Here is a 27,976-nt window from a genome sequence, read left to right on the forward strand (position 1 = left end):
GTCCACTCAAACCAACAGAAGACTCTGAATCGTCCTGAATAAATATTGTACAACTTAACAGTCAAATGGTGTTCAGTGTCTTCATTATTCCTTTTATTTATTATCTGTGTGGTAAAAGTAGATTCAGTAGGGACAAATGAGCCCTGTCTTCTCAGTTCAAAGCTGGATGCCTGCTGCGTCCAGGTTCTGCCTTGGCTACGTTCCGATTGGGACAAATTATCCCTGCCTTGTGTGTTAAAAGTGACTCGTGGGATGCCCCCGTCCAGGTTCAGCCTTGGTTGATAGCTCATAGGGAGAATTCATCCCTTTTGCAGCACAAGGAGGTGCTGGGCTGGACAAATCTGTCCAGGTCTGCAAATGCTTTGAACGCCCAGATGGCCTTGAGTCCAATTCTGTATATTAGCAAGCTTCTCCCGGGACAGCTCGGTCCTTTGAGATGCATAAAGAGGTCAGGACAGGGCAGCTGTGGAGTGGAGGTTAACTTTATGGAGTAAGTGACCACAGTAACTGACTCATTTATTTACTTATTTAACAATAAGTCAATAGGTCATATTTCTTAAATAAGAAACCTTTTGGATCAGATAGTTGTAAGTTACCAAACACTGTTAACCTACCATTGTGGAAAATGTTTGATGATGATGATAGCTAATAACAATAAACCATTTCTGCCGTTGTGGAAATGTTAGCACAAAACGTTATCAATATAACGTTTTTAGAAGGGTCTCTTAACGTTGTTAACGTTCTTGTAACGTTGTTAAAAAAATGTTCTTAGAACAAAGTTCTCGAAACGTCTTCAGAACGTTATTTGTAATTCATAAACGTTGTCATAATGTTGATGAAAAACGTTCTTTGAATAAAGTTCTTGGAACGTCTTCAGAACGTTATTTGTACTTCATAAACGTTGTCATAATGTTGACAGAAAACGTTTTTAGAACAAAGTTCTTGAAACATCTTCAGAACGTTATTTGTACTTGATGAACACTCTCATAAGGTTGATGGAAAACGTACTTAGAACAAAGTTCTTGAAACGTCTTCAGAACGTTATTTGTTCTTGATGAATGTTGCCACAATGTTGATAAAAAACGTTCTTAGAACAGTTCTCGAAACGTCTTCAGAACGTTTTTGTACTTCATAAATGTTGTCATAATGTTGATGGAAAACGTTCTTATAACAAAGTTTTTGGAACATCTTCAGAACGTTATTTGTACTTCATAAATGTTGTCATAATGTTGATGGAAAACGTTCTTAGAATAAAGTTCTTGGAACGTCTTCAGAACGTTATTTGTACTTCATAAACTTTGTCATAATGTTGATGAAAAACGTTCTTTGAATAAAGTTCTTGGAACGTCTTCAGAACGTTATTTGTACTTCATAAACTTTGTCATAATGTTGATGAAAAACGTTCTTAAAACAAAGTTCTTGGAACGTCTTCAGAACGTTATTTGTAATTCATAAACGTTGTCAATGTTGATGGAAAACGTTCTTTGAATAAAGTTCTTGGAACGTCTTCAGAACGTTATTTGTACTTCATAAACTTTGTCATAATGTTGATGAAAAACGTTCTTAAAACAAAGTTCTTGGAACGTCTTCAGAACGTTATTTGTACTTCATAAACGTTGTCATAATGTTGACAGAAAACGTTTTTAGAATTAAGTTCTTGAAACATCTTCAGAACGTTATTTGTACTTGATGAACACTCTCATAAGGTTATGTTTGCTTTCATTTAGCTAAAAAGCGCACTTTTACAGTTGTGTAGAGAAACATCACATTATGCAGCAGCATTCAAGGTATAACACATAATAAATGCCTTTTGCGTTTATTAAGTCAAGTTTGCAGTGTTATAAATGGAATAGGTGTAGTGCTTAAGTGGATTTATCGCGGATCAACCGAGAAACCTCTCGTGCTGCAGGTAGGCAGAATGATAATCTTTTAAAAATATGTAATTTAGGCTATACTGCTATTTGCTATTCATCCAAAATTAAACAACATAAAATATATTGTAGATCTATTTTAAGAGCTAAAATACAACATATTGAGTTTGTTTTGACTTGTAGCTCATGGCCCTAAAATGAAAATAACCTGAAAATAAGCTATTAAAAAAGGCTTAATAAATAAAATAATTAATAAAAAAAATGACGGGTAGGCCTAGTAGCCTAAGATAAATCTTTGTTTTTACATTTAAAATGATGAAAAAAAAGTTATATAGCATATTGAGTTGGGTGTTTTCCGTGCCAAAATTTAACAAATTTTCATGGTAATAAAATGTGAATTTTGGTATCTTTTTAGGTATTTTTCTGGCTACACTAATGCATTAAAATATAACTAAGTAATTGTTTTAAATGACATTAGATTGTAACATTTAGGTTTTCCCTAACACTGATGTTGGTTGGTTAATACGTGAAGTGTGATGACTCGGTTAAGCTGATTTCACTATATTTATTTACCGGTTAAATGAAGTCTGATCGTGGGTCAGCATGTGTGGGAATAATTTGACGTCTTTACCTAAAACTTTTTTTTTTTTTTGATTATTTATTTATTGCAGAACAAAGCCAGCATACATAGCTAGCAACAACTATATACAAGCCAGGGTTTGCATTAAATAAAAATACATAAAGAAATTACAAATAATAATAAAATAAAGACATTACAATAATAAATGAATAACAATACACAGAAAAAAAAAAGAAAAAACTCTGGGGTGAGAATTAACTAGTTATTATAAAAGAAATTTTCTCAATAAAATCGGACCATACTTTGATTGTATGGGGTTTAGCTCTGTTAATTCTTGCAGTGGAACGTTCTAACAGTGCAATATTTTTTAGTTCAATAAGCCACATTTTATCCGCTGGAAATGAGAGTTCATGCCATATTTTAAATATAACTTTCTTGGCTGCAGTTAGTGCAGTATGAAATATCCTGCGTTGGGAATTGTTTAGGTTTAGATCATAATCATCATTCAATAAACAGATATTAGGGTATTTGGGAATGAACATCTCACACAATTCTGAAGTAGTTTGAAATACCTTATCCCAAAATGTACTGATAAGTGGACATTCAAAAAACATATGCATATATGTCCCCACAGAGTTTGAATTACACAGTGTACAAAAAGGGGTAGGTTACCGTTTCATGCGGTGAAGCACATATGGAGTTGCATAAGCCTTGTGGATCCGTTTATAGTGTATGAGTTGATGGGCAGGATTCTTAGACATCACCTGGATACTTTCCCATATCCAGTCCCAGTTCAGTTGGTAAGAGGACAGTTCCTTTTCCCATATTGTGATGATGGGGAGTGCAATAGAGTCATAATTAAGCAGTTTGTTGTAAATGCATGAGATTGATCCACGTGACTGAGAGAAATTCACACAGTCCCGCAATGGATGATTGTCCAAATTACAGTTCCACGGAACTCCATAAGCACGCATTGCACTTCTCAGCCTTAAATACAGAAAGTAGGAATGTCCGGGGAGATTGTAACCTTCTTTCAAATCCTGGAAAGACCTCAAGCCCTGGTTGTCGAAGATATCACCCAACACAGAAATACCTTGATCTGACCACAGCTTATATATAAAGGGCTTACCCCCAGATTGTAAATGAAAATTGTTCCAAATCGGAGATTCTTTTGTAAATTTGTTGGTGCATCCAGTAAATTTGCAAACATCATACCATATTTGAAGGGAGTCAACCACTATTCTATTATCAATTTTTTTTACTTTCTTAGGTAATCCCGTAAATAACAAATCTTGTAGTCGGTGTGGATGCACAGCAGATGATTCAATGTTACGCCAAGCAATATCAGAATCTACTTCCAACCAAGTCTTAAGACTGCGCAGTCGACATGCCCAGAAATATAGTTGAATGTTAGGAACTGCCAACCCCCCTTTAGCAGGTGTTTTCTGTAATGTTTTAAGTTTAATTAGTTTGTTGTTCCAAATAAATTTAGTTATAATGGAATTTATTTCTTTAAAAAACGTCTTATGTGGAGAAAGAGGAATCATGGTAAATAAAAATAGAAGTCTAGGTAGAACATTCATTTTGATAATCGCAATCCTACCTTGCAGAGAGAGTAATAGTGCGCCCCATCTCTCTAGGTCCTGTCTGATATTGTTGAATAAGGAACTATAGTTTTGTTTGACCATCACCTGAAGTGAAGGAAGAATCTGAATTCCTAAATATGTAAATGCGCTATTAACTGGAATTGAAGCGGGCACTGACGTGATATCACTTCTCCCCGACAGTGGCATTAGTACAGATTTCTCCCAGTTAATCTTATACCCACTCACTTTTCTAAAATCATTAAATATTTTAAGACATTGAATAATAGAGGTAGAAGTATCTGACATATATAGTAGAATATCATCAGCGAACAGAAAGATGTGATGTTTAGAATTATCTATAATGATAGGGGCGATTACATGATCCTGACGAATTGCCTGGGCCAAAGGCTCTAACGAAAGGGCAAACAACAATGGTGACAATGGGCAGCCCTGTCTTGTGCCTCTGCCCAGCAGAAAAGCACTTGAGCAGCTCAACCCTGTTGACACCCTTGCAGCTGAATTACGATACAGAGTTTGTACCATATGTATAAAATTTGGACCAAAGCCCAGACACTGACCAGAGATATGTCCATTCGACCCGGTCAAAGGCTTTCTCTGCATCTAGTGAGAGAATAGCACTTTGATCCTCAGTAAGTTTGGACTTGTCTATGATATTTAAAAGTCGTCTGACATTATCCATAGCAGAGCGACCCTTAAGAAAGCCTGTCTGGTCATGGGAAATTATAGAACCGGCAATTTGATCTAAACGGCGGGCTAGAACTTTTGCGTAAACCTTAGTGTCTGTACAGATTAGTGAAATCGGCCTGTAACTAGAGCAGCTAAAGGGGTCCTTCCCTTTTTTTTTTAAATCAGTGAGATAAGGGCAGTATTCTGATCTCTGTGAAAACAACCTGTATCTATTGCAAAATTTAAGGAATTTAGAAGGAGGGGTCCTAGCAAGTCCCATATCACCAAATACAACTCTGGGGGTAGACCATCTAGGCCCGGGGCCTTTCCTTTATTCATTGACTCTAGAGCTTCTTTTACTTCACTTAATGTAATTGGAGAGTCTAAAAATTTCTGTTGCTCGTCACTTAGGCAAGGGAGATTTAGTTTTGATATAAATTCAATTGTTTGTTGATCCTCTACCCCCACCTCGGAACTGTAAAGATGCTCATAGAAGTTCTTGAATGTAGCATTCACCTTGTCCGGAGCAGTATGCAGGGTGCCCATACTATCCTTAATGGCTGTTATTGATGACATTGCCTCATTATGTTTCAGCCTTAAAGCTAATAATTTAGTGGGTCGTTCTGCATTAAAATAATAATTTTGTTTGGTGCGATGAATCAAAAATTCTGCCTTTCTTAATAAAATTGCCTTGCAATCAGATTTTAAATTTCCTAAAATCCTGCTCTTCTGTTCTGAAAAAGTTTCCTTTAAGTCTCTCTCTATTATTTTAATTTGTTTTTCTAAATGATTTAATTCTTTAGTTTTAGATCTATGTTCATAGGAGGCAAATGATATACAGTTCCCTCTCAGAAAACACTTGGTTGTTTCCCATAAAATCTGCGGATTAACTGCTGAACTGGAGTTTTCTGAAAGAAACATGGTCAGATTATCTCGTAACTGTTTAATAAAATCATCTTTCAGTAGCAGAGTTGTGTTAAAGCGCCACCTTTTTGTCTTTTGAAATCCTGTAGGGGGTGATAAATTACAAATTACTGCCGAATGGTCTGAAATGAGCATGGGGAGAATACCTATGTTATTTACACTCTGAATTAAATATTTTGATATAAGAATGTAATCTATTCTTGTAAATGTCTTGTGTCGGGAAGAATAAAAGGTATAGTCTCTACATTTTTCATTCTGCAGCCTCCAGATATCACACAAGTCATTATCCAAAATAAGCTCATTCAATGCCCGGGAAGACTGGTCACTGTGTACAGCGGACGGTGCGGAGAGAGACTTATCAATAGAGGGATTGACAACTGCATTAGCATCCATACCCACTACCAGATTGTAGTCACCAAAGCTAAGAAGGAGCTTGGTAAGCGAAGGAAAAAAAACTGTGTCAAATTTATTTGGGGCATAGACTGAAACAAAAGCTATTTTTAAACTATTCCACGATCCCAAAACATATGTGATCCCCCCATGATCATCACTCCCTGATTTCTCTAATATAAATGGGAATCTTCTATTTTGAAGTATTAGCACTCCTCTTGAAGCGCTAGTGTAAGATGAAGCGGCTATAATTTTAAAATGTCTATTTTGACAACGAGTAACATCTGAGGCCCTGAAGTAGGATTCTTGTATGAGAGCTATATCGGCTCTCTTGCGATGTAAATAATCCAGGCATTTTGTTCTCTTTACCGGTGAATTCAAGCCATTGACATTCCACGATATCACGTTGATATCATTCATAACAGAACGCATAGATTAAACACTTAACAGATAAAGTGATCATTTTAAACCCATAAATAGCACACATGTAATCAAGAATGTCACCCCAGAGAACCATCAAATTGAATATATAATAAGAAAAAGCAAACCCTGTTAACAACAACGAAATGATTAAATAAAATAAAAACAGAATAAACAAAATATAAATGGCAGCCTGTAGAGAGAGAATACAGTCTCTCTTACCTGCCTGGAAAATAAACAAATTCGAGGCCATGCGCTCGAACTGCGCGGCTATACCCAGGGAGCCGTGTCTCGCCTAATCAAATGTCCATATCAGTAATACAACTTAAATTCCTACTTGAAATATGTAGTAAGCACCCTTTATATGAGGCAAAATTTAGTCAGTTGATCGCGCCGTCAGGTTTTCTCCCATCGGAGTGTCAGCATTTAGCGATGAGACGAACTTCTCCAGATCTGTGGGTGTTTTGAAGAGAATTTGCTCACGGCCGTTTAACACTTTCACCACTGCTGGGTATAACAAGAAAGACTCAATGCCCAACTGCTGGAGACGTTTCCTTTTTTCTGACATGACTTTCCTTTTTTGAGACGTGCCCTTGCTGTAATCGGGAAAGAACCATAGTTTGGTTCCTTCGTAATTTAGGGATGAAGAATTTCTGGCTTCCTTAAGAATCGCTTGCCTGTCATTGTACCGGAGAAGTTTGAAAATCAAAGTGCGCGCTTTCTTTCTGGAGGAATCTTCGTTCACGTACAGGCGATGTGCGCGTTCAATCTCGATCACCTTCCCTTGCAAGGCCGGCAGCCACTTAGGAATCTGGGTCTGCAGGAACTGAATTGCATTGCTGCTTTCCGCGCCTTCAGGTAAACCCACCAATCTTAGATTATTTTGTATGGCCTTGTCTTCGTAAAGCCAAAGCTTCTCCTGTAGCTCCTCCACACGCGACGTGCTGGCAATCGAAACCTTTTTAATATCGCGCACTGTGGATTGCATATAATCCAGTCTGTCGCCGACCGCTTTGACATCATTTTCCAGGGAGTTAAGACGTGTAGAAATCTTTGAAATTTCCTCCCGAACGATCGCAGACATACTTAGCTTTATAGCGCTCAGTTGTTGTTCGAGCATCTCGGCAATGGCGTCGTGAAGGCGTTCGTCATCTTTAGGTCGTTTTTTGGAGGGCGAGTGTAGCAATTCTCGTTTGGATGCCATCTCTGACGTCTCTTAACAAAAGCGAATACTTAAAACCTCAGTTTAAAGCTCAGTAGGAATATTTATAAAAGAAAAGGACATCTGAAGCAGAGCGCGTTTCACTAAGCAGCCATCACCGTCCGTTGCGCATGCGCATCTCCTCTGTTTTTCTCTTAACACATCAAAGACAATAAAGTTTTAAGCATAAGTATTCAGTTGGTTCAGTGCTAGCTGCTAGTTTTCACACTCATGTAGAATATACTGAAGTGATATTATATATAGGTACCATGAAAGCAATATGCAAACAAAATCAATATGCAAACGTAAAAAGCATCAAATGTTGATCTTGATCTTTGCTCATCCTTGTTTCTCTTCTTCAGAGCTATCAGCATCTTCATTAAACTTTGAAAAGATGTTGATGGAGATGTGTGGTTAAGAGTCTGAGTTCTGAAATCTGCAGTTGTGCATTCATCATCCCTTGACTTGTGGCACTGCTGTATGTGGTACTCAGGCATATTATCAGAATCACTCTTTACTTTGTTCTGATAAACTTCTCCTTCCACAAGTTGAACTTCGTAGCTTAGAGCTTTGGAATATTCAGGCTCCTCTGTTTCCGGTCAGCTTTTCCTTGCTGGAGTTGTTTCCTTTCGCTCCTTTGAGGCATTGGTACCTCATCAATGGCATCCACTTTGGCAGCTGTTGGATTTGCCCTCATCCAGATATGGTCCTTTCCTCCTGAGCTCTCCAGACCATCCTCAGATAGACTCAATCACCTAGACCAATTGGACCTTGTATCACTGCTCTCTCACATGGCTCCTTTCTGGTTTCCTGCACAGATATCGCTTTGCACATGGCAATTATTTGTTTCTTCATAAAAATCCCTACTGCATTAGACATCTTTGCAAATCATTCCAAGAGGTTATGTGCAAGGTTATAGGTGAGATTATATGCCAGGTTTTATGCAAAGTTTCATGTGGTTTCTTGCAAGGGTCATGCTGTTTCTTGCAAGGTTTCTTTCAAGGGTCGACCCAATAGCAGTTCATTCGATGCAGTGTTAGATGCCTGTTTCTGTCAGTTTCCATGCCATCACTCACCAATGCACTTTGTTAGCACATTAATCCCATTAAGTTTATTATTTTCACATATTTCATTGAGCGTTGGCCTTGATGGATCATCTTCATCTCTTTCAGCCATTTCTGGTAATTGAGCATAATACAATTATTCTCTCTTTTGCTTTATTCATAATTTTTCATACTCCTTTAGATGTTTTTATTTATTGATCACTTATTAACTTTAATTTTAATTACTTTATGAATGCAAACCCTTTATTAAATTTATTTTTGCTGATGTTTCAAATCCTAGGAAGTACTTCGTTTGTCACAAATGTAATAACTGTTCCAGCTTTATAATTTGCTTTTGCTACCATCTCCAATCATCTACTCATCATAGTTTCTCAACTGTGCTTGTTTAAGAAATAATTCTCTATCTAGTCAACACCAAAAACAGTCATCATATCTCACTGTTTGGAGCAATGGTCACCAGTCAAGTCTTTTAATTGAACTAGAGCTCTGTGAAGTTGCAGATAATTCAATCATCCACATATTGTGACAATGTCCATCCTAAGATCTTCTCCCTAAATATTAACTTTTTCTGCATTCTGGTGTATACAGTATTTGCTATTCATCAAGCTACACAAGTACAAACAAGTTTCTACCCTCCTCTGGTAGTTACCTAAAATTAACTCAATAGAAACCAAACCACTTGAAATATTTATCATCCAAAAGAACATATCTTTACATACAATATTAACTTTAGCTGGAAAATCTTCTCCTATTGATTACTCCTAAATCATATTATCAACATTAAGTCTCTTTTATCTGTCTTGATTAACCATTTATTTTAATTATCACATTAACTTCAATTAAATCTTCTTAGTTACTTATAATTTTTTAACTCCATTGAAATTGACTTTAGATAGAAATGTCTAGGACAGATTGCATATTACAGTATCTAGATGTTTCTATTAGTGCTCCTATTTTTCACTTTTCGATAGAGTTTTATACCTATTTCAGCATTTAGTGGTTTTCTTTCTGGACAGATCTTGACTTATCAATTAGAAATTATCAGACCAGAGGTTTTAAATATCAGAAAATAGACTTTATTCTCCATAATAAAGCCGAGAAAGAGCAGAGCAGACCGCAGAGCATTCTGAAGTCTCTCCTGGACACCTTCTGAAGTCTCTCCTGCACCTTCTGAAGTATCTGTGTTTGTTACAATTTTTATACAGGATTATTTGACACACCCCTAAGTCTCTTTTTAACTCTTGACCATTTTTGAATAGGTTTTTAGTCTAAAGGGTCCTGCTATTCTTGGCTCTCAGCCCACTAGCTCATGTCAGCAGAGATGTTACAGGTCTATGTCAGCAAAGTATAGATGCAACTTATGCAAAGGAACTAAGCGTTTACATAAATTGTCATGATAGGATAATAACTTGATAATATGTTACTCATTCTAACTTCTGACACATATAGCTTCATAGAAGTATTTAACATATATAATCAGTGCTTTACATATTAAGTTATTCTACACAATCAGTCACTCAGCCTTCTCCTAGTGTTGCTTCTGTGCAGGCACTCTCATCTTACACAGACATATCACTGTATTTTTAACACACGCTGGCATGTTTGCTGCAAACACTACATACATTTTGAGAAGAGAAAATTAACTGCTTTACACTTAGAAAATACTTCATACAGAGAGAATAGAAATCTTCTTCAGCAGTCCAACGATCCGTATGTTGTTGCGTCGGCTACGGGATTCAAGATCTATGACCTTGGTGAGTAATTTTGAATTACTTTCCATTAGCATTGTGCAAGTCGCTTCGAGAAATTGTGCGCGTTCCTCAAGTGAATTTGCGTAGGTTTCAAGACTGGCGATTTTTGAATTATGCTCTGTCACGGTAGACTGGATTTTATCTAGTTTTACTTCGAGTGCAGAAACTGTGTTTTTAAAGTCGGCTGAGAGAGCGGTTCGGTGGTCCTCTAGGAGTTTTGCGATAGCCGACATGCTAACTTCCTTGCCCTCGTCTCCGTTCGCCTCCGTTTTCGGTTCGTTTTTGCTCGGTTTGGCTGATTTTGTTGCCATGATTCGAAGTTTAGTTGTGTGCTGTAAAAATGTTGTCCACTTGGAAGCAAATGTAGAGTAAAATGTGGGGTTTAAAGTAAATGAGAAGTAAAAAAGTGTAGGAGCGAGCCTAAACACGTGTCTACTCCATCCCTCCTCCGCCGGAAGACCAACTTTTTATTTCTTTACGGCAAAAGAATTATGCTAGAAATGTTTCTGGATGAGGTATTTATGTGATTTATACATAATAGAGGTATTCTGATCTGTCTTAAAGCATCACAAAATTGTACAGGCATTACAGGTCAAAGCAATCTGTTACATTTATCAAAATAAACATTATTAAAGCACTGCCTTGAGAAATGTATTGTTGTCAGAAACCAAGTAATTAGTTTTTTTTATTTTATTACTGACAGTGTTCTTGTCTTTTTTGTAAAATTATTTCAGTTTAGGATCAAGAGTAAAATAAAATATTGTAAAAAAGCTAAAAAGTATTGTTTAAAAATTGACAAAAAGTGTCTCTATGGCCTTAAAAGTATGTGGTAGTTTTGCCAGTGCTATTAAAAATGATTCATTGTTGTGTACGGAAAAAAAAATAGACCATACTTTGTTACAGTTTTTTTTTGGATTGCTTAAGCACGATTTTCAAAACAGGGCCCTTGTTATCAAAACAGTACACACAATTAGCACAACCACACACCCAATTAGCAAAACATTACAGATCCTTTGCATAATTAAACAGTCTTATAAAAACTATAGACTTATGTTTAAAAACCACACTTTTTTACCATAAGAAACACACATTTTCACATTTACTATACACTGTTTGCACGAGTTACACACTGCTGTGATAAACCTAAAACACTTTTAGCACTTCTACTTCCTTATGATTAGAGTAGGCTACCATCAACAAAGTACAAATATAAAGTAAATTTACCAAACACTACTCAAGAGCAATGCTGCACACTGAATAAACTCATTTATTCCTCAACATGTCCAACATGTTGGCATGAGGATTCAAAGTACTGTAACATGTCACTTTACGTATTGAACTGTAAGTTAGACACTGTCTCTTTGCCTAGATGAATCTGGCATGAGAATTATCAACATTGCAATGTTGTCCTTAGCAAGACACCTTGGAAAGAAGTGTCTTGAATGTAAAATCTTGTATTGCTGCTACCTCCATTTGGTCACAGGCCTCCTCCATGGCTTGTATGAGGGGTACCTCAGCCTGAAGACGGAGATCATATACCATCCACCACTATGCCGAGAAAAACTCTTCTATAGGGTTGAGGAATGGAGATATGCTGGAAGATATAGGACAGTGAAATGTGGATGTTGCTGAAACCAGTGCTGAACCAGAGCAGAACGATGGAAAGACACATTGTCCCAGACAACAATGTATTGCGTATGATCGATTTGATTTGCTGCTGTTATGTTGTGCAATTGGTCCCAGAATGTAAGTATATGTGCGGTGTTGTAAGGGCCCATATGGGCATGGCAGTGGAGGACCCCATTCTTTGTAATGGCTGCACAGAGTGTTACTGTATATTTCCCCCACGTTGCACTGGGACATTGACTATAGCCCTGTGGCCAATGATTTCTTCTACTTTGTGTTCTCGTCAGGTTGAACACACCATCATCTACGTAAATGAACTCATGCTGGATCTCCTCTCCATCCATTCGTAAAACTACCTGAAGAACAGTGTCAGGCAAAATTGTGTAGTTCAGTGTAGACCTAGTATTACAGTACAGTAAAAGAATATAAGACAGTATGCAAGATCACACTGCTAAAGTGAATACATACCTCTGTATACTCATGCCGCAGTCTTTTCACCCTTTCAAAATTGTGCTCGAAAGGCACTCTATAAATTTGCTTCATTTGAATATGTTTTTTTTTTATGGTGTGTGCCAGAGTTGATATTGAGACCAGATGGTTTTCATTGAAACTGGCATTTTATAGTGCTTAAACACCTGATTGATGTGTCTACAATTAATCTAACAAGTGTTTGCACACCTGACGACTGTGTTGAACCAATTGGTTGGACGGTGCAGTAATTTGACAGTCCGTGCTTTGGTATTGCAAGGAAGTGACTTCATGATAGATTTTAGAGTGTAATGTATGTTAAGTGTGTTTAGTGTTTTGCAAATCACTGTGTGTAGAGTTTTGCAACAAGTGTGAGGCTGACAATGTGCTTATAGTTGTGCAAATATGGGCTGATGTTTTGATACTTGTGTGTAAGGTTTTGCTAATAGTGTACTACTTTTAATTTTAGTGTGTAAGCAACCCTAAAAAACTAATACATTTAATCAGACATTTCAGCACAATGCTCTTGCTGTAACACTGAGCCTGAAAGTCTTCTACATCTACTTGTACATTCTCTGATGATTTCTGGAAACAGGTTTCAGGGTTGATTTCTGATTCATTTTACAGCATAATTAATTTTGAGGAGTGCATGATTCTTCTTCTGAGTTGTAAATCTGGCTATGATGTGCTTGATAATGCTCTGAAGTTGATCATTTTTACAAAAAACAAAGTCTCTTACTCCCTCCTTTAATTTGTTCTGTAGAGATTTACAAACCTTTTATAATTCGTTGACCTCAATTAAAAAAACAAGACAGCTTTAAAAACCTATCTGATAATGAAGACAATTATCTGTACAATCTAATCATTTAAATATGATAGATCCCCCTGTTGAAAAATCCAGCTTAAACCATCCTAGGCTGGTTGGCTGGTTTTAGCTGGTTGACCAGGCTGGTTTTAGAGGGGTTTTGGCCATTTCCAGCCATTTCCAGCCTGATCTTAGCTGGTCAGGCTGGAAAATGACCTGCCAAATCCAGCTAAAACCAGCTTGACCAGCCTGGTTTAAGCTGGATATAGCTGGTCTTGGCTGCTCAAGCTGGTTTTAGCTGGTCATCTCCCAGCCTGACCAGCTAAGACCAGGCTGGAAATGGCTGGAAACCAGCCTGGAAGTGGTCAAAACCCCTCTAAAACCAGCCTGGTCGACCAGCTAAAACCAGCCAACCAGCCTAGGCTGGTTGAAGCTGGATTTTTCAGCAGGGCCCTCATATGTGTGATTTTCTTTTGTTTACTGTGTGTTCTGCATCTCTCAGTTTTGTATGATTGTTACATATGTTATGTTATCATATAATCCTGTGTGCTTGTCAGTTATATGCTTCATAATATCTCTAATGTTGGAGGAGGACTGATGTTACTCTCTCCAGTACAGCAGGTGGCGGTGTGCAGCTTTCCTCTGCTCTCTGACTCAACACACGGGCAGAAGAAGAAGCGGTGTGTGTCGTGTTTACAGTCCGCCTCGCGTCCGTTTACACTGCTTCATTTAAAGTCCCGCATGTATCCTCCTGCATGTCGTGTGATTGAATGTAACCCCCGCATGTCCCTGTCTGCTCTGTTCAGAGTGTTTGTGCGGGTGTATTACTAAACTCCTGATGTGACGCAGTTGAGATTAAATCTGTGATCTGGAGTCGCTGTTCAGTAAATCAAAGTTCTCCAATATATTTCCTATGATGATGTCTGCTGAATCCCGCATTTAAAACACGCTTTACAGCACCGCTCGACGCGGATCGCTTGATTTTAGTGTCTGCGCGTTTACAGTCGCGTGCATAAGCGGCCAAGGGCGTTCCCGAGTGAATATTTCGCGGAACAGCGCCCCCCGGTCACAGTTTTTGGCACAACACCGCCCTTCAGAAACGAAAGTGAAAGTAGTTGTTGTGTTGCAGTTTTAAACAACCAGAATTCATCATCTACTAACAGAGAACAGCTTTAAATCTTTGATGTCTTGACAAAACCTGTAAGCTTTATGTGAATGTGTATATGCTGTTATTATAATCAAACGGATGACGCTGTGATTCTTCATTAGTTTACTCGTGATGAGCTTCTGGATTTTAGTGTCTCAGCTGCTGATCTATTCCTGCATTCAGCTGAATTATGAAACCTGATCAATGACTGGAGATCTGTGATTATTCATTAGTTTCTTCTAGAGTTTCTGCTGGAGATCAAACTCTTCAGGTCCATGGAGGACACACACACCCCCGAAGAGCAGGATTTGTTAGCAGGATGCAGGTATTAGACCTACACTTGACATTTCATATGATTATTTTCTACAGGATATTATATTTACTCTCTGTTAGTTGTGTTTTTAGTTTGTCTGAATATTTAACACACAGCCAGCAAGATTTTTATACAATAATTATGAAAAGTATCATAAAGTGCTGTTTAAACAGTGAGAGGGTGCTCGCTGCAGAGCCATTTGAGGAGAGCTGAGCTCCAGCAAGGGGGAGCATGAGCTGTTGCTCCTCCTCCTGTAAGCTGTTTTAATGCATACACCAACCCCACCCCTAACCCTACCCCCAGTGACATCACTCGTAGAAGAAGTGCAAAAAAGGTGGAGCTCAAGCTTAAGCTCCCCCTTGCTGGAGCTCAGCTCTCCTCAAATGGCTCTGCAGCGAGCACCACTTGAATAAATCTGGTGTGTTGACTCCAGTGTGTGCAGCGCTGAACTTTAATCTTTTCTGTTTTAGTTCAGTTCATAGGAAGAGAGCAGAAGCAGAGCCCAGCTGTGTGTCTATGAAGAGTGATGCGTCCATGGATCACCCAGTAAATCTTAAGAGTGAAAACACAGGACCTGCTGTCAGGTAGATCATCTCTTTAATATCTGCAACTGATGAGTATTTTTATAATAAATGAATCAGGTAATTAGTGTTGTGGATCTGTTGGGTTTCAGATGTTAGATGTTGTATCTGAGCTCTGCAGGATGCTTGAAGATCTCCGCTTTACACTTCAGGCCACAATTGATGGTGTTAACAAACCAATCAGCGCTTTATTAATAGTTAGTGAGGTAGAAGGTGGGTTTAGGTTTTGGGTAGGGTTAGGGATCCACAATAAGATCATACTGTATGACTACTAATGAGCAGTTCATATGTTCACATTACACAGATAATAAGCCGGTAGTTAATAGTATGAATTGTGAGCTAAACTAAAGTGTTCCCGATCTCCTGCCATAAAGGGCTTTTCCTGCACACTTTCCCCTGCTGTTTCTGTGCTGTATTGATCAGCCATTCCTCTGATCTGAGTCTGTTTTCACTGAAGCGCAGTCATCATCATGTTGTGTTGGCCTCATAGATGCTGCTGATCAACACATTTGGTTTCTAGAATTGATATTTCTCGAGTTCTGCTGCTCATTCAGTCATGATAGATGATGGTAAATGAACTTGTCTTGCTGTCCTTAAAGTTTGGACTGGAACTCTGCAGACAAACCCCCAATGAGTGACCTTCTGAAGACTGAGTGATGAGGAGGAGGGTAAGAGGAGCTGCTGGAGGCAGGAATAACAGTCAGCTGACACAGTGCAGTTTATACTGCTGCTTATATAGTCATGTGATGATGATTGACACGCCTGCATGATTAAGCTCCTCCCACACCTACACTGTGGACTTCATTCAGTGATTTGATGATTAGTTTCAGCTCTAATCTGCTCTAATAGTGCTGCATTGCTGCTGGACTTTCTCTACTAGAAATGAGCCTTGATCTGTGTTTGCTGATATTTTCCACATTCAGACAGTTTCTGTTCAAATATAAAGGGAATTAATTTAAGTGTTTTTGTAAATGAAGAATGATTAATATCAGGTTTGTGCAGTGTGTGCAGCGCTCAACTTTAATCTTCTCTGTTTTAGCTCAGTTCATCAGAAGAGAGCAGAAGCAGAGCCCAGCTGTGTGTCTATGAAGAGTGACATGTCTATGGATCCACCAATAACATTTAAGAATGAAAACACACGACCTGCTGTCAGGTAGATCATCTCTACACACACATGATTACACTGAAGCATTTATATGATCCTGTGTTTCTAGAAGATCAGAAAAACAAGTATTACATTTACAGGAGACTTTAAAACTAAATGTCCACACACTCACATCTGATCATTAGTGAAGTACTAATAAAGTATTAACACTCAAACTGTTAGAGTTAGTAGAGTGAGTTTACAGGCTTTTACAAAAGTCAGCAAAGTGTGGATAATCAAGAGAAAGATTTTAGACAAGATGAATGAACAAGTTCTCTGAGACAAACACACCACACAGTCTTTATTGTAACAGAGGCCAGCGAGTAAGTGCTGTGCAGGTAAACATCACTCCTGACCTCTAAAGGTGCTCTAGTGACAAATACTAGAGGTCATGGTCTTTAGCCTCCTTCATAGAGCAACCGACTCCCATGCGGAAGGTTGCCGGTTGGATCCCAGCTCGGAGCGGGTTGGGTGGTGTAGGACCGGCAGTGTTACACTTGTGCTCTCTCACATTTTCATCCTACAAGATTTTAAATGTCTTCAGTGAGCATCCAGCATCATTGTGAATGAAGGATATCAAAAGATTAAAGTGTTAGATTTAATAAATGACAAGTACTATTAAATGTTTACAGCATTTTGAGCCGTAGATGTGATCTAATTAAGTCTGTAAATTGTGTCTCAGCTTGTCATAGAGAACACACATGGCTTCACTAGATGATCTTTACACTTGCACTCATTGGTTCTTTGTGTTGTTGTTGATCCTGCAGTGTGGATGGAGATGATCAGACTGGACACCTGCAGCAGGATTCACTCCAACCAGAACATGATGAACTTCAGAGAGTCAAAGAGCAGCACAAAACCAGCATGAAGAACAAGTATGAGAGATTATTTGAGGGAATCAACCATGGAGAGACTCAAACCCTCCTGAACAGGATCTACACACAGCTCTACAACATAGAAGGAGAGAGTGAAGGAGTGAATGAAGAACATGAGGTTTTACAGATGGAGAAAAGAGCCAGAACAAAACCCTCACAACACACTCCAGTCTACTGCAATGACATCTTTAAAGCCTCAGCTGGAGCAGGACATGAGAAGATCGAGAAGGAGAAAGCCCAGATCAAGACTGTTCTCACTAAAGGCATCGCTGGAATCGGGAAAACCATCTCTGTGCAGAAGTTCATTCTGGACTGGGCCGAGGGAAAAGACCATCAGGATGTAGATTTCATGTTTGTGCTTCCATTTCGAGAGCTGAACTTGATCAGAGATCATCAGTACAGTCTTCACAGACTTCTGCTGGACTTTCATCCTGAACTTGAAGATCTGGAGCCCAAGATTTATGAGCAGTGTAGAGTTGTGTTCATCTTTGATGGTCTGGATGAAAGCAGAATCACACTCAACTTTTCAGATAGACAGAAAGTTTGTGCTGTGACTGAATCTTCATCAGTGGCTGTGTTGATGCGGAGCCTCCTGAAAGGAGATCTGCTTCCCTCTGCTCTCATCTGGATCACCTCCAGACCAGCAGCAGCCCATCAGATCCCCTCCAGATACATCAAGCGTCTGACAGAGATTCAGGGATTCACTGAGCCTCAGAAGGAGGAATATTTCAGGAAGAGAATCAGCGACGAGCATCAAGCCAGCAGAGTCATCTCCCACATCAGAAGAGCAAGAAGCCTCCAGATCATGTGCCACATACCCGTCTTCTGCTGGATCTCCTCCACTGTGCTTCAGAAGCTCCTGGAAGAAGATGTGAGTGCAGAAATCCCTCAAACTCTGACTGAGATGTACATCCACTTCCTGCTGATTCAGATCAACATGAGGAAGCAGAAGTATGAAGAGAGAGATCCAGAGAAACTCCTGCAGTCCAACAGAGGAGTGATCCTCAAACTTGCTGAAGTGGCTTTCAGACAGCTGATGAAGGGCAATGTGATGTTCTATGAGGAGGACCTGATTGAGATCGGCATAGACGTCACTGACGCCTCAGTGTATTCTGGGATCTGCACTGAGATCTTCAAGGAGGAATCTGTGATTCATCAGAGGAAAGTCTACAGCTTCATCCATCTCAGCTTTCAGGAGTTTCTGGCTGCTTTCTTTGTGTTTTACTGCCATTTAACAGAGAACAGAGAACAGCTGAGGGTGATTTATGACAGAGGATATTCATATGATCAACATCTACAGTCCAGCTCTGAGGAGTCTCTGTATGTTCTGCTCAGTTCAGCAGTAGATAAAGCTGTCAGGAGTAGTAATGGTCATCTGGATCTGTTCTTGCGGTTCCTGCTGGGCGTCTCACTGGAGTCCAATCAGAGACTCTTCCAGGATCTGCTGACACACACAGAGGAGAGCTCAGAGAACATCAGGAGAATCACACAGTACATTAAAGACAAGATCAAGAAAAACCAAACAGTCCAAACAGAAAAACCCTCTAGGCTGTATGTAGACGAAATTGACTTAATAATGAAGAGAAATGAAGACCAGGTCAAGGGAGATGACCGTCTCTCAGCTGAAAGATCCATCAATCTGTTCCTCTGTCTGCTGGAGGTGAAAGATCAGACTCTGGCCAGAGAGATTCAGGAGTTTGTGAAATCAGACAAACACTCAGAGGAGGAACTCTCTCCTGCTCACTGCTCAGCAATCTCCTACATGATTGAGATGTCAGAGGAGCCGCTGGATGAGTTAGACTTTAATAAATTCAACACATCATATGAGGGAAGACGGAGACTGATAGCAGCTGTGAGAAACTGCAGAAGAGCTCTGTGAGTATTCATTGATTGATCACAGAAGACACACATCAGTCTGCACTGAAGACTCAGATCAGTTTAGTGAATCACTGCCCTGCTTTAACAGAAAATCTTTAGCTGGCCATATCGTCCCCCTGTGAGATCGCTGATACACCATATTACTGCATGGGGACGCGGCGGCAGTGTTCTGTTTCCTTATTTGCTCATTTATTTCAGCATTTCTAAACGTATTTAACAAACTTTTTTTTGACTTTTTACTCACACAAACAACATTTGTACTTATTTAATAATCTACTTCATTTGCTTTACAGTTTATCCTGGAAAATAACTCAAATCCCTGTAAATCCCTGTGCTCCTCCAGCTGAATAGGACATTTGTTGATGTGTATTTGCTCAAATCTAACACAGTGTTGCTCTTGGATAATTGTGTTTGTTTTCTGATCAGAGAAATAGTGTAATTTTAGACACAGTATTGCCGTCTCGCCGCAGACATGCCTCTAATATTACATTTACTGTAGGCCTAAACACTAAACTTTACACTGAGCTCAGTAAAATGCTCTCTGATTAGTTATTAATAATCTGTTCAATAATTCAGTACAGTCATATAAATGGGGAAATACAGCTTTAGTTTAGTTTAATGTAGATTAAATCAATAAATAAATAGTATAATTTAAATGAAATAAATATTCGTGTTCTGAAAATGTTCATGTGTCCGGAGTAGGGATGCACCGATATGGATTTTTTGGCCGATACCGATAATTATTCAGACATGGGGACCGATAGCGATATATATAGGCAGATAATTATACAGATTTTAAATTGTTATATATATATATATATATATATATATATATATATATATATATATATATATATATATATATATATATATATTTTTTTTTTTTTTTTTTCTCAGAGATGGGTTGCAGCTGGAAGGGCATCTGCTGCGTAAAATCTTGCTGGATAAGTTGGCGGTTCATTCCGCTGTGGCGACCCCGGATTGAGGGGTCCCGGAAAGGGACTAAGCCTACAAGAAAGCCTACAAGAAAATGAATGAATGGATGTTATATTTTTATACAGCAAAGTTCATAAAAGATTGAACTGCTCTTATGAACTGAACAGTCTATACTCAAAGCAAAAAAAGCTATAACTTCAAAATTGCAAGGTGATTATAGACCTATATTCACGATTTCACATAAATCAGCACGCAAAAAATGATTTCCTTTTCTTCATAGCAAATTAACATGCAAGTTGATTGTTGCATAAAAAATAATAGTTTAAATAACAAAATGGTATTTAATTAACAAGCAAGTTAAATATATTTAAATAAGATGAAAATGAAAGAGCTAAGGACTGAAACCAGCTCAAATGGTCATGAATAAAACATGTTACAGTGATGTACACATCTACAAATATGGCATGTCCGAAAAAGCCTTTATCAGAGGTGTTTTGACAGCTCAGAGCCACCGTACAAGCCAACAGCTAAATACAGAGAGTACGTTTAGAAAATGCAGCACAGATTCATCCTATTTGGCGTTTTGACATGTCACATGTAGGTGCTGCTTGTCAATCAGACAACGCTTCTGTGCTCGTTCTTGCTGTCAATCGCGGGAAAATGATGGATGAAAAGTTTATGATAAACCGCTGAGAGTTTTACTCAACTGTAGAGGCAGAGTCGCCATCAGAGTCAGATTTGATACAAAACCTGCATTGAGCAGACTTTATGACAAACACAGAGCAGAATATAAAGACAGAATGAGCGGCTAGTTAAGAGCCCCTTTGACTGGATTCACCTCTCTCACCTCTCCCCCGTGCTACGGTGCTACAGTGTGTGTGCGTGTGTGTGTGTGCGGTGACAGCTTTCACGCGAGCTCGTTATAATCAATATGAATATTCCGATCAATCTGAATACTGTCTTACATCAACAACACATGACCAGCAACGCGTTGAAAATAACAAATAATCAGATTACAAACAACCGTTATGTTTACACGTGTTGTAAAATGTGCGGGTCCTTCAACGGGACTGGGCTGCAGTTTGTGGTGTGAGTGAGACAGGAGAGAGAAAAGAGGAGTGTTTTTTTCGCAATGAGACCATTTTCTGTGATGTTTCCTCTTTGGTGGCTTATTTGTTGTACCACACGGAAAGTAATAAATATTTTGGACCAAGTTACATGTGTCCTCTTTAATTCACCAGCTGCAACGAAAAGAGTTCACCCCGAAACTAACATTATTCGGCCCTGGAGTAATAAGTGAATCTCCCCTGATATCTCTAACACAACAAAGAGACAGAGCAGGAAAGATTTACACATGTAATATTTTTCCTGAGGCGATTTAAAGCAAAATACACAATGACACTCAATCAAGCATATCTACAATGATGAGGAACGGGGTTACTTACTGAGTTATTAACGCACAGCAATGCCACGTGAAGAAAGGACGGACTTTGAAGGAATAAACAGTGTGAGGAGAGCTCCATTATAGTGCACTGGACAAGTCTGAACAAGTTCCGCCCACGCGAGCGCGACACGCAGGTCTGTACAATTACGCAATTTATCGGCTTAAATATATCGGCATAATTAAGACATCGGATCGATTACAATAATTTAAAAAATAGCGTTTATCGGCCGATAACGATATAGGCGCCGATATATTGTGCATCCCTAGTCTGGAGTGTGTCAGCAATTCCTGCAGTTCAGTACAGCTTTGAGTGTGACTCCTAATCCAGTCCTCCATGGGTTAATACATTTGATTTCCAGTGATCATGTCTGTGTGATTTTGTTGTCAGCACATTCAACTGTGTAAAGAGCAAAGTATTTAATAAGAATATTTCATTCATTCAGATCTAGGATGTGTTATTTTAGTGTTCCCTTTATTGTTTGAGCAGTATATATATATATATAGTTTATTTCCAGTGTTGCTTTTATCACTGTAGACTGAACTCATGGACACTCAACACTGCTCATTTCTCACTGCTGATTGTGTTGCTCTTTGTCCTCTACACAGACTACAGAGCTGTGAACTCACTGTTTAGTCCTGTGAGAGTTTGTCTTCAGCTCTACAATCCTCAAACTGTGTGCTGAGAGAGCTGGACCTGAGTAACAATGACCTGCAGGATTCAGGAGTGAAGAAGCTCTCTGATGGACTGAAGAGTCAACACTGTAAACTGGACACACTGAGGTAAAATAAAAACATTTCCATCAAATAAATGCTGCCACAAATGACTTTTCCATTGTGAAATGCAGTAAAGTCTGATGAGGTAATGAGCATATGCTGTGATGTATTTTATTTCTGTTTATTTATTGTGAATATTTCATATTTAATGTGAAGTCAAATATGAGAAACCCTGTTTATATCAGATATAATATTGCTCTTTAGTGTCATTTCTGCTGAAATGATCATTGATTGGTGTTCTTTGGTGTTTTTGGGGCGTCTCTAAATGAGCTGTGTTTCTGCAGATGTTCAGCCCATCACTGAGTCTCTTTATTTACTGATGTTAATGTGTGTAAAGTTATATTCAGTCAGTTTTATATTCATTTCAGGAATATTATTGACTAATATGAAGATGTTGATGTGATTTATTTGCAATACAGTTTGTAAAGTCATATTTTCTGTCTGTTAATATTATATGAGAGTTTTGCTTTCTTTAACAAATATGAGGATCTGAATGGATTTGAAATATCAGAAATATAAGAACAGAAATAGCAATAAATAAATCTGTCTGGCCGACTCATTTTGGTCAGAGATCTTCTCTTTATAAAGTTTATGTAATAATAAAATACAAGTGTTTGATCTTCCTCCATGTGACCATCAAATCAACTCTGAATAGTCAAAGGAGTCTTTTCCTTTTCCCTATGAGGAGAAATCACTCATTATAGACACTTCAATAATTACATCACACTCACACACTATAATACAGTGTCTTTTACTGTCCTCTACACAGACTACAGGGCTGTAATCTCACTGTTCAGTGCTGTGAGAGTTTGTCTTCAGCTCTACAATCCTCAAACTGTGTGCTGAGAGAGCTGGACCTGAGTATCAATGACCTGCAGGATTCAGGAGTGAAGCTTCTCTCTGATGGACTGAAGAGTCAACACTGTAAACTGGACACACTGAGGTAAATGATTCTCCACTCAACAGATACAGTTTCATATTGGGTTACCTGATGTGAAGCCCCATTCAGTGGATTGACAGAAGAAAAAAACAAAACATTTACAGGTTTGTGATTTTAATCATAGCTTTAATAATGTATGTTTATCTATAAATATATTTAAAAGCTTTACTTAGTCTATTATGAAATGTTGCACTTTCAGAGCTTCTTTTTTTCCAATATACCCAAATGTGACTTAAAGTTAAAGGAATCAGTTTATTTTAATGATCTTTATAATGAATTACCTCTGAATTATTTATTTATATTTTTATATTTATATCTGTTGTGTCCTGGTGAAGTTTAGACATGCTCTGCTGTTTGTTCAGTTTGCAGTTTCTTCTAAACATATAAAAGTCTCACGACACTCTTAATATTATCTAAACCAGTGGTCCACAACCTTTTTCTAACTGCGGACCGGTCAATGTGAATCCACTGTGTACTCATATGGAACTTTATTAGCACATTGCTCCAACATTACAATGCTATTATAACATTAGGAAGTAATAACTTTATTAACACATTGCTCCAACAATATAACATATTATACCATCAGTACCGCTAAATCAATGGGAGCCCTGAGCTTGTTTCTTTGCAACGAGATGGTCCATAGAAGGAAGATTGCTGGAAAGAGGGCGTGCACGTCTAGAACGTGCTGAAGTGAGACGTCTGCTTTAGCCAATCAGAACAATCAGACGCATTCACGTCCGCGTGGTTTATGAGAATAAAAGCCTTTGAATATTTTTCCAGACACATTTAGCTGCTAGAAATTAGTCAGATGACGTTTATATGTTCACTTTTGTCAGGATCGGGGATAGAACCCGGGTCTCTGGCATGAGAGGTGAATGACTTCCCTACTGAGCTACTGGGAGATGAAGAACCCAGACGAAGAAAGGCAACTTGCTTCTCAGTGGAAATTTATTATTGACAAAAAAATCTTCAATAAGTGATAAAAGTAAAGAGAGGCAAAAAACAGAGTCCTCCAATATCCAAAAATACAAAACTCAAAAAGTAGGCAAAAAACACCTGAACAGTTGAACTCAACAAACACAAAAGATATAAGTCATTAAAGAGCTTAGAGTTATAATTAAGAGGCTTTACAAAAAGTAACTCACAGTGGTTGACAGGCTTGAATCCACAATAACTGAGCAAAGTACAGATGAAACTGAGGCTACTTAAATACAAGAAACTAAACAAGGCACATGTGAAAATCAATGACAATGATTACGGATACCAAATAGAAAACTACTAAATGACGACATCTAGTGGACAAAAAAAAGCATTACAGGAAAAGCTAAAATGACAAAGGGCAAAACCCTGACAGGGCCCCCCCCTCTAGGAACGGCTCCTGACGTTCTTGCCTAGGGACTTGACTTGTGGGACTTGTGAAAGTCTTGAATTAACTTAGGGTCCAAAATGTCCTTGGCAGGAACCCAGGAACGCTCCTCAGGGCCGTAACCTTCCCAGTCTACAAGATACTGCCGGGTTCTACGAACTTGGCGTACATCCAGAATCCGGCGGACTGTGTAGACTGGTTGGCCTCCAAAAGAACGAGGAGGGGGAGGTTTTTCTGTCACAGAGAAAGGAGAAGAAAGAACTGGTTTAAGTAATGAAACATGAAAGGTAGGGTTTATTTTTAAGGATTTGGGTAAGTATAGTTTATAAGTGACTGGGTTTACTTTCCTGGCAATTTTAAAAGGGCCGATGAACTTTTGGGAAAGTTTTCTTGAATCCACTCGAAGGGGAATATTCCTGGTTGACAGCCAAACTCTTTGGCCAGGACGAAGAGTTGGAGCTGGCCTGCGTCTGCGGTTAGCCTGATGTTTGTATTGTTGAGAAACCTTGAGGAGCTTAAGACGGGCCTTTCTCCAGGTTTGACGACAGCGTCTAACGAACTGGAGAGCTGAGGGAACTGCAACTTCAACTTCCTGTTCAGGAAATAGTGGCGGGGGAAAACCAAATTGGCACTCGAAAGGGGACATACCAGTTGCCGAAGAACGGAGGGTGTTATGCGCATATTCGGCCCATATGATGAAGCGAGACCATGCAGTAGGGTTATTAGCAGCCATACATCTCAGTGTGGTCTCAAGGTCCTGATTAAGTCTCTCAGTTTGACCATTCGACTCAGGGTGGAAACCTGAAGATAGACTTGCAGTGGCCCCTATGGATTGACAAAAGGCTTGCCAGAATCTGGAGGAGAATTGAGGTCCTCGATCAGAGACAACATCCAGGGGAATACCAAAGACTCGAAACACATGGTTGATGACTAATTCAGCTGTCTCTTTAGCAGTGGGGAGTTTGGACAGGGGAATGAATCTTGCAGCTTTGGAAAATCTGTCCACGATGACTAATATAGTGGTGTTTCCCTGGGATGAAGGAAGTCCTGTGATAAAGTCCATGGATATATGTGACCAGGGCCTGTGGGGTATGGAAAGTGGATGCAGAAGTCCCTGAGGTGCACAATGGGAACTTTTGTTCTGGTTGCAGGTGGGGCATGCTTTGACGTACATGGTGACATCTCTTTTAATGGTTGGCCACCAGAACCGTCTCTGCAGAAACTCGAGAGTGCGGACAGACCCTGGGTGGCAAGTAAGTTGTGATGAATGTCCCCATTGGAGGACTTTGGAGCGAACAACTTTGGGGACATACAGACTGTCAGTAGGACCTCCACCTGGGTCGGGATCTTTAGTTTGGGCTTTCCTTACAAGACCCTCCAGATCCCACCTAATGGGGGCAATGATCTTAGAGCTGGGGACAATAGATTTCTTGCAGTCTTCAATAATGGATTTTGCATATGCTCGGGACAAGGCGTCTGGTTTTAGGTTTTTTGAACCAGGGCGGTAGGTGAGAGTAAAATGAAAACGGTTGAAAAATAAGGACCACCTGGCTTGTCGGGGGTTGAGTCGCTTCGCCTGCTGAACATATTCAAGATTTTTATGGTCAGTGAGAACTTGAAAGGGGTGTTTGGCTCCCTCAAGCCAGTGTCTCCATTCCTCGAGAGCTAGCTTCACTGCCAGTAACTCCCTATCACCCACGTGGTAGTTTCTCTCAGTGGGAGTTAAACGATGAGAGAGGAATGCGCATGGGTGAAGTTTGTTATCCTCACCTCTCTGAGACAACACTGCTCCAATGCCCACATCGGAAGCATCAACCTCCACCATGAAAGGTTTGTCAGGGTTCGGAATGAGGAGGATAGGGGCTGATGTGAAGCGCTTTTTTAGCTTGATAAAAGCCTCTTCAGCTTCGGGTCCCCAATGAAACCCAGCACCATTCTCCTTGGTGAGGGCGGATAATGGGGCTGCCACAGTACTGAAATTCAGAATGAATTTCCTATAAAAATTGGCAAAACCAAGGAATCGTTGCACCTCTTTGACCGATGAGGGGGAAGGCCAGTCCACCATAGCTTGGATCTTTTGCGGATCCATCTGGATTTGTCCGGGCTTGATGATAAATCCAAGGAATTTGACTTGGGTTACATGGAACTGGCATTTCTCGGGTTTAACATATAGGTGGTTGTTAAGAAGACGTTGGAGGACCTTGCGGACGTGAAATATATGTTCTTGGAGGGAGCTTGAGAAAATAAGGATGTCATCTAGGTAGACAAATACAAACTTATTCAGCATGTCTCGAAGAACATCATTGATGAGGGCTTGAAACACTGCAGGAGCATTGGTAAGACCAAAGGGCATCACTAGATATTCATAGTGCCCTGTGGGCGTGTTGAAAGCGGTCTTCCACTCATCTCCCTGTTTGATGCGCACAAGGTGGTAAGCATTGCGCAGATCAAGTTTAGTGAAAATAGAAGCCTCTTGTAGGATCTCAAAAGCAGTGGACATGAGTGGCAAGGGATAGCGGTTGCGGATGGTGATTTTATTAAGCCCCCTGTAATCTATGCATGGGCGCAGACCACCATCCTTTTTTCCAACAAAGAAAAACCCTGCGCCTGCAGGAGAGGTGGATTGTCGGATGATTCCTGCTGCGAGGGATTCCTCGATATAACTTTCCATGGCAGTACGCTCAGGAAGGGACAAGGAAAAAATACTGCCTCTTGGGGGGCAGGAGTCTGGAAGTAGCTCGATGGCGCAATCATATGGACGGTGGGGCGGTAAGGAGGTAGCTCTCTTCTTGCTAAAGACAGCTTTGAGGTGGTGGTACTGGGCTGGAACTTGGGACAGATCCACGGGTTCTCGAGACTCGAAAATGGGGTTCAGAGGTTTCAGATTCAAACAGGTGTTTTGACAGGTAGGACTCCAGTCCAGAAGGGTTCCACTTACCCAGTCAATGTGGGGGTTATGCTGCAAAAGCCAGGGATGTCCGAGGATAACTGGAAACTCAGGTGACTGTATGAGGTGGAAACAGAGCTTCTCTTCATGTTGGTAGATGGAAAGAGACAAGTGAGAAGTAAGGTGAGTAACCTCTCCTGGAGCTAATGGTCTGCCATCCAGTGCTGTGACAGTGCTGTGACTGACAGTGGTTCTGGAAGAGAGTCAATGGGAATATTGAGGTCTTTTGCCAGGGTGATGTCCATGAAGTTTCCT

The 27,976-nt window shown here is 39.5% G+C and overlaps 3 protein-coding genes across 9 annotated transcripts in view; all 3 read left to right on the forward strand.

Moving 5' to 3' along the window:
- LOC137491238 (uncharacterized) overlaps positions 1-27,976 on the forward strand; it is a 1,025,816-nt gene that overhangs the window by 88,165 nt on the left and 909,675 nt on the right. The gene's annotated exons all lie outside the window — the stretch shown is intronic.
- Positions 1-27,976, forward strand: part of LOC101886704 (uncharacterized) — an 847,011-nt gene that overhangs the window by 88,165 nt on the left and 730,870 nt on the right. The gene's annotated exons all lie outside the window — the stretch shown is intronic.
- Positions 14,024-27,976, forward strand: part of LOC137491318 (protein NLRC3-like) — a 28,213-nt gene continuing 14,260 nt past the window's right edge. For 3 of the 7 annotated variants that reach the window (XM_073947467.1, XM_073947463.1, XM_073947464.1), the window contains exons 1-6: positions 14,037-14,845; positions 15,304-15,417; positions 16,454-16,567; positions 17,326-19,308; positions 22,298-22,471; positions 23,235-23,408. In XM_073947467.1, the coding sequence (XP_073803568.1) occupies positions 14,796-14,845; positions 15,304-15,417; positions 16,454-16,567; positions 17,326-19,308; positions 22,298-22,325 (2,289 nt within the window). In that variant the 5' untranslated portion in view covers positions 14,037-14,795 and the 3' untranslated portion in view covers positions 22,326-22,471; positions 23,235-23,408. Of the gene's footprint in view, positions 14,846-15,303; positions 15,418-16,453; positions 16,568-17,325; positions 19,713-20,208; positions 21,464-22,297; positions 22,472-23,234; positions 23,409-27,976 lie in introns of those variants that run through there. The other 4 variants (XM_073947466.1, XM_073947465.1, XM_073947462.1 and 1 more) reach the window with 4 other exon arrangements.

The sequence above is a fragment of the Danio rerio genome, chromosome 4, assembly GCF_049306965.1.
Source record: "Danio rerio strain Tuebingen ecotype United States chromosome 4, GRCz12tu, whole genome shotgun sequence".
NCBI classification, from domain to species: domain Eukaryota; kingdom Metazoa; phylum Chordata; class Actinopteri; order Cypriniformes; family Danionidae; genus Danio; species Danio rerio.